Below are 10,489 nucleotides of genomic sequence, written 5' to 3'. Positions count from 1 at the left end.
CAATAATGATTTAGATTCATCGAAATTGAAAATCTCCCTGGGTGGGCATGTGGTGTTTGGCTGCAGCTTTCTTTGAGGAGGGGGAGAGAGAAACCTTTCCATACATGACCAATGTCCACAGAGCCTTTACCTGGCACAAACCCAGCAGGCAGAGCAGCTCACAGGCAGCACAATATAAATGTGACTGCACAGCTTTGGAGCCACGGTACAATTGGGTTTATTGCTGCATTTACAGGATAAATCTGAGCTGATACTCCCTGAGAGACAAACTGGTGCTGGCTTTGAGCAGGGAAGGTCCTGCAGCACACAGGATATTCTGATGGGGGTGTAGACTGGCTCTGTGCTTTTATCAACACCATGACTCTGCTAAAAAATCCCTCTCCAAATTAAATGGGAACAAAATGATCTGGTCAGACTGCACAGGAGGCAGCAAGGTACATCTCAAATAATCAGGTAAGAATTGCTAATTACAGGAACTGCTCTCTGTATTAGAACAAACCTTGGCTGTCTCTATATGGCAGCCACTGAACTGATGCACACAGGCTTCCAGGAGCTAATAGTTCCTTTTATGGTGTGTTTAAAATATCCGTGTGCTGGCATTCACATCCAACTCCACAGGGCCTGGGATTTCAGTGGCTTCTGTGAGTGCTTTAGAGTGCATGAATCTGAACTGAACACACCAGACTCGGTGCTGGTGGCACAGATCGAGCGTAACGGGATCACAGCCGTCAGAAAGGTAACGAGTCACTGGCAGACACCCAGCAGGCAGTAAGAAGGAAAGTAACAAATCTGCTCCCTTACTTTCACACTTCTCTGTTTACATTAACAAAACCTGCGTGGGAAGAACAGCAGGTGTCTTTCATCATGAAAGCATAGAGGGGAACACACAGCTCCCTAGACATGGGCTGGACCTTAATACAAACACTTCTGTCCCAACTCAAACCCCTGATTGCCACAACACAATACATATTTTCTGATAGAAAATACCAGTGAAATGTGGGCTTTCATAATCTGCAATTTATAGAATGATCCTTGGAATGAACTACTTGGAAAAGCAGATAATAATGTTCAGCATTTGTTAGGAGAGCTAAAAGTAGCCCTGTGTACCCACAGAGGATGGGGAAAAGAAAGATGGAAAACAAGTTAAATTTACTAGGACATGATGCTGAATGAAAATACTTTTCCCAGAGTTTCATGATAATCTTTCTGTAGTAAAAAAGCTTTAACTTGCACCATCAAGATTCACAATAGGGGAAAAGTGTGAGAAATAGAGGTGTAAGAAATTAGGCCAAGCTTGGAACAGGACTTCTACAAGATCTTGTCCCTAAAATGCATCCTCAATGTATCTCCCAAGTTCTCACTATTGTAGACAAGTGAAGAGGAATATCTTTCTCAGTTACTTTTTATATTGATCAAGAACACAAAGCAAAAATACAACTAAGGCAAAACTTTATTTTTTTTGGTAGAAAGAAAAGTGAAACAGTCATACAATTAACCTGTATTTTCTAAGGTTTTTCTGCAGGAGGACCTTTACCAAGCCTCATTAAACTGATAGTCTTACTCAGTGCATCTGGTTTTCAAGTAAAGCAAAAATACCAAATGAGATTACTAGCTATGTGAATATTTATTCTGATCATTGTACCTCAATACCTATGACAGGGGCACAACAGCCACCACTTTTTCTACTCTCCCACTTCTTTAACCATACTGATCACACTGAACCTTTTTCCAGCTGCTGCCCCACATATCTTTTCACATTGCACAATCCCAAATATGAGTTAACTAACGTATTTTTGTCAGTTCCACAATTTGGCTCCTAGATGCTGGAACCTAATTCTGAAATTTCTACCCTTACCCAAATAATGCTGAATTATTAATCTACATTTGAAGGTCAGTACAACATACATACACATCTTCACACAACACTTGCCTTTGGCAAATGCAGTATTAATTTTACTTGCACTTCGGTAAAAGCAGGATTTTATTTGTCTGCAAAGCAAGATATTTTGAACAGTACTGTAAACTACACATACACAGGGCTCCTTCTGTAGTGTCACACTAGCTATACATATACACAATTTAAGCAGTAAAATATTCTTTAGCTTGCTCTTTGCACAGGACACTTGTTTCAATAGTATAACTAATATTTATCTGAAAAACAACCCAAACCTAACAAAACTGCATAATAGCGCTTTAATATTCATTTCTTAAAGTTCAAAACAGCCCTACAGCACTGTTAGGCTGTTACCAGTCTCTTACAAAGACATACAGTATAAACAAAAAATCCTATCCTTAAGCAGCATCTGAAAAAACAACTTAATGCAGCTGCCACTTAGTGGCAGCAATCATTTAGGCATTTTTGGTATTGATACATCTCTTAATCATATAATTTGTGCATTTATCAAGAAAAATGTAGGCCCCAATCCAGCAAATACTTGCAGGTGTGCAAATGCTTTTCTTCCATGTGGAATATTTCAAGTTAAGACTCATCAGATGAGCAAAGTTAAGAATTTGCATAAGTCCTTAAAGGAGGGGAATTCTTAGTGCTGAAAACTTAACTGTTTTATATTTCACAGGACTAAGATCCAATTCTAGACTTAGAGAACATAAGAGAAACTCTTATAAAGAACAGATATGTTACTTTGATAAATGCTTTCAAAGCTAACAAGAGCCTCTGGAAATGTGTGTGCCTTCACTGATCACTTTAATCCTACTTGGAGGATGGGTGCAGTCATATTGTCCTAGCTCCTGGCTACTGCATGAGGAATCAATAAAGTGCTTGCCACAAATTCTGTAATCATGGAATAAAATCAAATTTAAGTACCTTCAGAATGTTTTCAGATTTATAAATGATGAATTAAGGGCTGGTGTCAGATCCCCAGCATGTTTCCCTGAATTGCTAACAAATATTATGCTCTTAATTTGAAGACAAATTAGAATTCTGCTAGCACTGGGTTTATTTCACCTCTGTCCCAGCAAGGTCCTCCTCTGCCTCCAGGGGAAAAGCTTACCTGGATTTAGTGTCCATGTAAACATTCATGCTTGACCAAAAAGTGATGCTCATGCAATTTCACAAGCACCAGCATTCAAAGGGAGAGTTTGCTCTGTTTAATCAAGCATGGAGAACCAGCATTGTTTACAGTATATCCACTCTGAATTGTGTTCATAATTTGTTCCCAAAGGCACCATAATCCTGAGAGGTCTTGCTTGCCCTTTGACATTTCTTTGATGTGTTTTGTTCCTCTGGAATAAAGTATCTTTGATATTAGCTTTGACATAAATTCTACTATCTTTGTGTCAACTTCTTATTAACGTACTTCTAAATATTTAAATTACAAAAATTTTCTCTTCAGATAGATACAGACATTTAATATATATTAAATTTCTTTTGCTAGCTTTCAGGTAACTAATCTATGAGAACTGGCTTAGACTGTATGCTCTCTGTAGAGAACTTCTATATGCTCCTCATACAGAAACAAATCATAGTTTGAAATATCTAGCCATATGTTAGGATGATTTACTATTTTAAAGGCTTCGGTGTTGCTTCTTTTCTCTTCCAGTCAGCTACAGGATAATAGCAACAGCAAACACATTGACAATGCAGTTCATGGTTCGGTTTTCCCATCTCACTGTGCAGGTTCCTAAAAGAGATTATTACAAAATTTAAATAGAATTCTATTGTCTTTACTATAGTCATTTTATTGAAGTGACAGATTAATATGAATATTTAAGTTCTAATTTAAGGGAAATAGTAGTATATCAGCTTAATTATAAAAAAAAAACTAAAATCCTCAAAACATTTTCATTAACTTATACACTGTTTGCTACTTAATGTGAGCCTTGAAAGCTTAAGAGTTAACAGGAAAGCACCACTCCAGTATCTTTCTTTAAAAGCTGGATTTGCAAAAATCCTTGAAATTCCCATACTGAAACTGGCATGACAGACAAGAAATCAGAAAAGGGACTGGATCAAATATATTCTAGTGTATTTACTTTCTCTTGTTCTTCCTCTTCTGTTCTATCAATGCTTTGATTCATCAGCTTTGATTTGCTTTTTTTGTTTCAAAAGAAACATAAAGCTGTTTACCTAACTTTATGTTACGATTTCTTTTTAAGCTTGGTTGACTTTTTGAGGCTCTCTCAGTTTAAAACTTAAACCTTGTCACCCTCTTCTAGAAAGACTTTTTTGAATCTGTGACAGACAGCAAATTATTTAAATATTGTTTCCCTGTGATATTCTCGACCTGTGAAAAAAATCTATTTGGAACTAATTTTGAAGCAATACAATGCATCCAAAGCCTGGCTGATAGTTACACAGCTGAAACACATACTCTAAGACAAACTATTTCTATTTTTCACTAAGTTCTTTTCTCCTCCAAACTAGCTGTCCCCTCACAGCAGGCAGATATGTTTGGGCTACCCACATGTATTTACTGTGAGCAATGTTTTCTGCCTCTTCAGCTGAGAGGATTAAATGTTTTGACTCTTGTTTCACAATGAAAGGCTTTTTTATTCCTGTTTCTCATAATTTACAAAGCAACTGCTCTTAATGCTGGCACTGTCTGATAATGTTTTTGCTGGGGTTGTACACAAGCACCTCATCCTCAAAATTACTGCTTCCACAGACACTCCCAAAAATGTTCAACCCAACTACTACAACTGAGCAAGAAGTAACATTTCTCTTATTACAAATTTTCTGTTTGGATGGGGAAACTTACCATCAGTTGTGGTATCCCAGAAGCATGAGCTTGCTGTGTGGAGACCAGCTCCACTCCTCTGCATCACTGCACAGGTAACTGCAAGGTACAGTCAAAACCAGGGAATTCAAGCAGAAGAGGTGAATCATTCAGCATTTACAAACTACAATACAGCCTGTATTATATTTTCAAAGGGCTGGCACATGGCATTCAGCTAAGACAAAACCTTTTTTGACAACCCCTTTGGCCCCAGTATTTTTCTCAAGAACTTGTTACTCACTTCATGATTATTTTTACTCACATGAGGACAACAGCTTCAACAAAACACTGGCTAATAGGATTATTTAAACCACCTAGATATGGGCTTGTGCCCCTCAGAATGGGATTGCAGGTGCTGTCCTCACAGGTACAGCAGAAGTCACACTTGTTAAGAGTTGTTTCCCAAAAATACTTGTTGACCCCTCTCTGAAGCCACACTCCAGTAATGTGCGACTTTTCTAGACTGACCTGCAATGGTCATGAAACCACCGACAACTTGAGTCAAGACTTTCAAAACAACAGAGTGCAAACACTTGCTATTACATCAACACTCCATAAAAGGACTAAAATGGGTTAAACTTTCTTATTTACCCTTTTCCTTCTACACGTATACACATAAATATAATGGGACATGACTCTGCATCCAGGACTAAGGTCTTCCAAAGATTTCTATTTAGAGGCTTAATTTGATTGAAGATTTTATTAAAGATAGTGATTTTTCCCTGAACTGATGCTAAAAGGTTGATATAATTGTCTTGGGGTTGCTTAACAATCAGGAGACATTTAACATGTAATCTTCTGAGTTAAGTGTTGTCAGCATGCTCAGCCCAGGTAAAACTGTCACGGTTTACCAAAGGTATTATTAAAAATGTGTGTAACAGAAGAGTTCAGGTACCTGCTCTGTTTTGTTTATAACATTCCCCATAATCTTTCAGCAATGTTTTATTGTGACTGCCTGTGCTACAAGTACAGCTGCTTGTACTTACCAATGTACTTGTAGGTTTTCCCAAGTTTCACCAGATGGGTCAGCGACTGTTCTACTATAGCAGCAGTCCATTGGTTGACTTTGTTGTGATTATAATCTGCCTTGCCTAAAACACTTTCTATGCACTAGAACAAAGGGGAAAAATAGCTACAGTAAACACACTTCAAAATGTAGAATAATAAAATGTTTTGCATAATTTGAGGGATTTTTTTCTGGTAGTTAGGTCACTTTAAATCAGCTCATTAGGTGTCAGCTGCTGAATAGGAAGTTAATGACCCTTCTTGGAAATTCAATTTTAATACATATTTACCACAACATTACAGGTATAAAAATGAGGCTCTGACTAAACATCTCTTGCAGGAAAGGCCTTTGCCATATACTTTGGATACCAAGTGAATGGATTTATTTACCAGTGAACATCCTAACACATCCCACTGTTCCTAATGACTGCCAGCTCCAGTTTGGCTTTCAGAAGCTGCTGTAATGGGGATGGCACTACTCAAATCAATAATATCAGTCTGGGCTGGCCAACCTTTCAGACCATATAAGCAAAATTCCAAAACCTTCAGCAATAGAGTGACAATAGCGAAATGCACACACCTGCTTAAAAGATGGGGAAGATACTCAAGGTCATATCTTGTAGCATAAGAAACATCTGAACTGCCTGAAAACTGGACATTCTCCACAGCTACAGATTGGCCAACACATACTTAAACTTAAAATGACTGAACAAAAATCCTTCTCTCAAACTGTAACTCTTAAATTGCATTCTCTGCTTCTGAGAAATTCAGAATTATGTGCTGATAGGTACTTCTTAAAGTTGAGGAATTCACTTAAGAAAAACACACCTGGAAAAGGTAAGGGAAATAAAATTGTGTTCTCCTGATTCAGTAAGATGTATCCTGTGCACTAATCCCCCACTAACAGGCTAGGTAAGAGACCTGTGCCCCAGATTTTGAAAAGCCCAGTTAATTCTGACCACACTGTTCAAAGCTGGCCAAAGGAGTCAGTGGAAACAAACAATCACAAAACACAATAGAAGACAGAACAGGGACAAGACACCTCAGGGATTTTGGTCCTTCCAGAAATGTACCCAGAGCTGGAGTCCTTGGCCCTGCTTAAGCTTCCAATCAGAGGCAGAGGCTTGGCTTTACTCCCAGTGTCTGGAGATGGGGTCACACCCTATTGGCTTTACAAGGCAGGGACAGTTACATAAAGGGCTGAACTGCTGTTTATCTAACATCCAAGAGCTTGCTGTTGTGTACTGGAGCAGCTTCAAAAAGTGCAGGTGGGAAAGGACCTGCAGGGGCTCTTTAGAAACCCCTGTCTCAAAACACTATTTCTCTGCAAAACCTGAGAGCATCTGTGAGCAACAGGCTTCTCATTAATCACTTTCTAGTTATTAGGTATTTAATTTAAACTATCAGGCTACTCACTTTCATCCTGTTCTTTCTCTGCAAGAAATGTATTTTAAAAGCTAGAACAAGGAGCTCACAGAGTGCAACCTCCCATACATGCCAAGGCTAACTTCCAAGTCTGATAACAGTGCTCAAGGCCTTGTCCAGTCAAGTTTTAAAAATCTCTAAGGATGGAGACTCTGCAAGCCGTTCCTGAAACCTCTCCAGTGATTAGCATCTCTCTAGCTGGATAAAGGGAAAAAATAAATTGGAGTGAATTTCCCTTGAAGCTTGTGACTGTCACCCTGACTCTTTCCACTGCAAATCTGGCTCCCCTCTCATCTTCAACTACCTCTTTAGGTAGTTGAAGACAGCAACTAGATGAAGCTTAAAGCAGGTCCAAGTTAAACTCTGTCTTTATATAAATACTAATTCTATTTTATATTTAAATATAAATAATTTTATATTTATCTGGGATGGTCAAGGAAAATAATTGCTTTCACTACTGTGCAAGGTATGGTAAAGAACTTTTTTGAAATACAGTTGTTAGCTAAAACCTACCTCCTTAACAATGTTGTGGGCCTCATCAGCATTGAAGATCATCTGCAATAGAAGTGAATTATTATTATTTCTTTCAGAAAAGTAAACAAATTATAGTTTAAGGAACAGGTAATGATCAGGCCTCGTGTCTAGTTATTTGTATTGTAGTTTGCTAGTATAATTTTAAAATCTTACTTCTTTACCTCAGCTCCATAATGTTATTTAGCATTCTTTTCTAGTGATGTTTGAGTGGGGCCAAAAAGCTCAGATCTCAGTGAACTTTGAAACAGGTTCACTTTACATTTCCTGTAAAGATTAAATTCCACTATGTCCAAGTTTGGAATATTCTCCAGGAAAAATTAAACGACAAACTTTTTCACCTGGGTCTTAAGCTGTGTTTTTACTGGAGTCACAAACTTGCTAACCCACAGGTTACACCTTGCTTCCCAAGGGCAACACAGGGTTTTGCAAGCCTAATATCTGAAAGACTGGTTTGCACAGTCATTACCTTACCCAAATACCTTTCTCGAGCGCAGGAAAAGCTTGTAGGTTTTAATTCCTCTTATTTTCCACTCCTTCCAGCTCGTGGGCACTTGGCTTGGCTCACAAAGGAGTCACAGCACGTTCCCTTGTGCCACCCGCCTCTTCACAGCCCTGAGCTCCAAACACTCAGGCAAGGGCAGAAAAGCTCAAGGGTATTAATGATCAAGTTGCTTGGAGTTTTGGTTTATTTTTAAATGGAAACTGGTGCCCAGAGCCCTGAGGCGGCGCCCGGGGAGGGATCGGCTCCTGGGCTCGAGCAGGCAGGACCAGCCCGCGGCACTGACCGGGCCTGGCACTTCTGGGGATTTTCCCACCGAAACGGGGTTTTTCCCAGCAAAAATGGCCGCGGTCTGACAGCCCCACGGCAGCGCCCGCACCGCGGCTCCTTCCCGGAGGGAACATCCAGCCCGCGGCCCCGGCCCGCCCCGGCCAGCGCCGCTCGGGCCCGGGCACAGCGCCGGGTGAGGCGGCGGCCCTACCTCATCGTTGTGGGGGTGAAACTCCTCCATGGCCCCGGCGCGGGCGGCGGCGGATCCGGCAGCGGCGGCTGCGAAAGTCCTGCGCGGCTCCGCCTCCGCCGGGAGGGAAGGCCCGGGTGGGGCTGGACCGGGCGGGCAGAGCCGGGCGGGGCGGGCAGGCCCGGGCAGGGATGGACGGGGCCGGGTAGGGGCGGGCCGGGCAGGGACGGGCAGGGCGTAGGGGCAGGGCGTAGGGGCAGGGCGTAGGGGCAGGGCGTAGGGGCAGGGCGTAGGGGCAGGGCGTAGGGGCAGGGCGTAGGGGCAGGGGCAGGGGCAGGCCCCGGTAGGGCCGGGCGGGGCTCCCCCGGGGGCCGGGAGCGGCCCTGCCCAGCCGGGAAGGGAAGGGGTGGAGAGGTCCCCAGCACAGCAAGGACTAGAATATATTGGAGCGGGCCCGGAGGCGGCCCCAAGTTGATCAGAGGGATGGAGGAAAGCATGAGAGAATTGGGATAGTTCAGCCTGGAGAGGAGAAGACTTTGGGGAGACCTTCCAGTCCCTGAAATGATCCTAAAGGACAGAAGGGGCAAGATTATTTACAGAGCATGTAGTGACAGGACAAGGAGAAATGGCTTCAAACTGAGAGTGTAGGTTTAGATTAGAGAGTAGGAAAAAATTCTTTACTGTCCAGCTGGTGAAGCACCGGCACAGGTTGCCCAGAGAAGCTGTGGATGCCCCATCCCTGGCAGTGTTCAAGGCCAGGCTGGATGGGGCTCTGAGCAACCTGGGATGGTGGAAGGTGACCATGGCAGGGTGCTTGGAACAAGACGGTATTTAATGTCCCTTCCAAACCAAACCAATTTATTATTCTGTGACTCTCTGAGCAAGTGCTCCCCCCGGTTCCTGCCGGGCACAGTCCCTCCCGAGAGTGGAGGATTTTCCTCTCTTATGTTGTTGCTGTTGAGAAGTTCTTTGCTGGACATGGAAAGCTCCCCCAGGAGGGGCTGCTCCAGTGGAGCTGTCACAGCCCTCGCCTTCCTGGGTTCCCCCTTTCCCCTCTGCTTGGAATGAATTTGTGTCAATTATCCGACACAAAGTTACCATTAGTTACCTGTAATGTTGCCACCAAAGTTACAAAAAAGGCTAATTTAATTTCTGTTCCTTAAATTCTATTATAGAGAATTGATCCTGAGTTTTAGTTCATTCAATACACACACACACACACACACACACACACACACATATATATAAATGCATTGTATCTTTGCTGTCTCTCAGAAGTTGCCTGGGAAACAGGAAAGGCACCTCATACAGAACTGCTGAGTTTTCAAAGGGTGGGGTTTTTGTTGTTGTTTCAGTGTGGGATTATGAAATGAATACTATTTATCTTTATTAGAGGGGATCTGGGAATCTTGCATAGGTTTCTCCTGCATTTTCTCGTGATTTCTCCTGTACTTCCAAACCACATTAAACATGACAGAGAAGACCAAGGCTTCCAGTTTCAGTATCAGTGGAATATGTTTGGACACACAGACACCCACTTTACAAAAGGGTTTCTTGTTCAGTCTTAACTGTACATTCATTGGAAAGCTTGTGTTTGAAAAACATGAAAGTACAGAGGGAAGTAAAGCAAAGCATTTTTTTATTGCCCTGCTCTCGACATAGCTTTGATGTTTAGTATTTGCTAATGGCCATGGAAGGAGAAAACTGAAGGTGAAATCTCTTCAAGAGCAGATCTTTATGAGCAAGTGCAGAGGGATGTGGTCATAGGAAAACACATGAAAGAAAATCTCCTGCAGTATAAAGGTTTCTTTTTTTTTTTCTTTTCTTTTT

The 10,489-nt window shown here is 41.7% G+C and overlaps 1 protein-coding gene across 1 annotated transcript; it reads right to left on the bottom strand.

The window, feature by feature from the left end:
- Positions 1 to 1,432: 1,432 nt before the first annotated feature.
- DYNLT3 (dynein light chain Tctex-type 3) lies at positions 1,433 to 8,804 on the bottom strand. Its single transcript, XM_015646357.2, has 5 exons — positions 8,681 to 8,804; positions 7,680 to 7,721; positions 5,723 to 5,846; positions 4,719 to 4,796; positions 1,433 to 3,641 (listed from the first exon to the last, which is right to left on the bottom strand). The coding sequence occupies exons 1-5, from the start codon at positions 8,708 to 8,710 to the stop codon at positions 3,565 to 3,567; spliced, it is 351 nt and encodes a 116-aa protein (XP_015501843.1). The 5' UTR covers positions 8,711 to 8,804; the 3' UTR covers positions 1,433 to 3,564.
- Positions 8,805 to 10,489: the final 1,685 nt, after the last annotated feature.

Source organism: Parus major, chromosome 1 (assembly GCF_001522545.3).
Source record: "Parus major isolate Abel chromosome 1, Parus_major1.1, whole genome shotgun sequence".
Classification (NCBI taxonomy): Eukaryota; Metazoa; Chordata; class Aves; order Passeriformes; family Paridae; genus Parus; species Parus major.
Note: the sequence above shows the minus strand (reverse complement) of the source record. Positions and strands in the feature narration are given on the sequence as shown.

What these genes read in the sequence shown, in the direction of transcription:
- DYNLT3 (XM_015646357.2), bottom strand. Translation starts at nt 8,710, where the DNA reads ATGGAGGAGTTTCACCCCCACAACGATGAG. An exon ending in CCCACAACATTGTTAAGGAG is followed by an intron (nt 5,847 to 7,679) that starts GTAGGTTTTAGC and finishes CCTTTGTTCTAG; the next exon opens with TGCATAGAAAGTGTTTTAGG. An exon ending in CTGGGATACCACAACTGATG is followed by an intron (nt 3,642 to 4,718) that starts GTAAGTTTCCCC and finishes AATCTCTTTTAG; the next exon opens with GAACCTGCACAGTGAGATGG.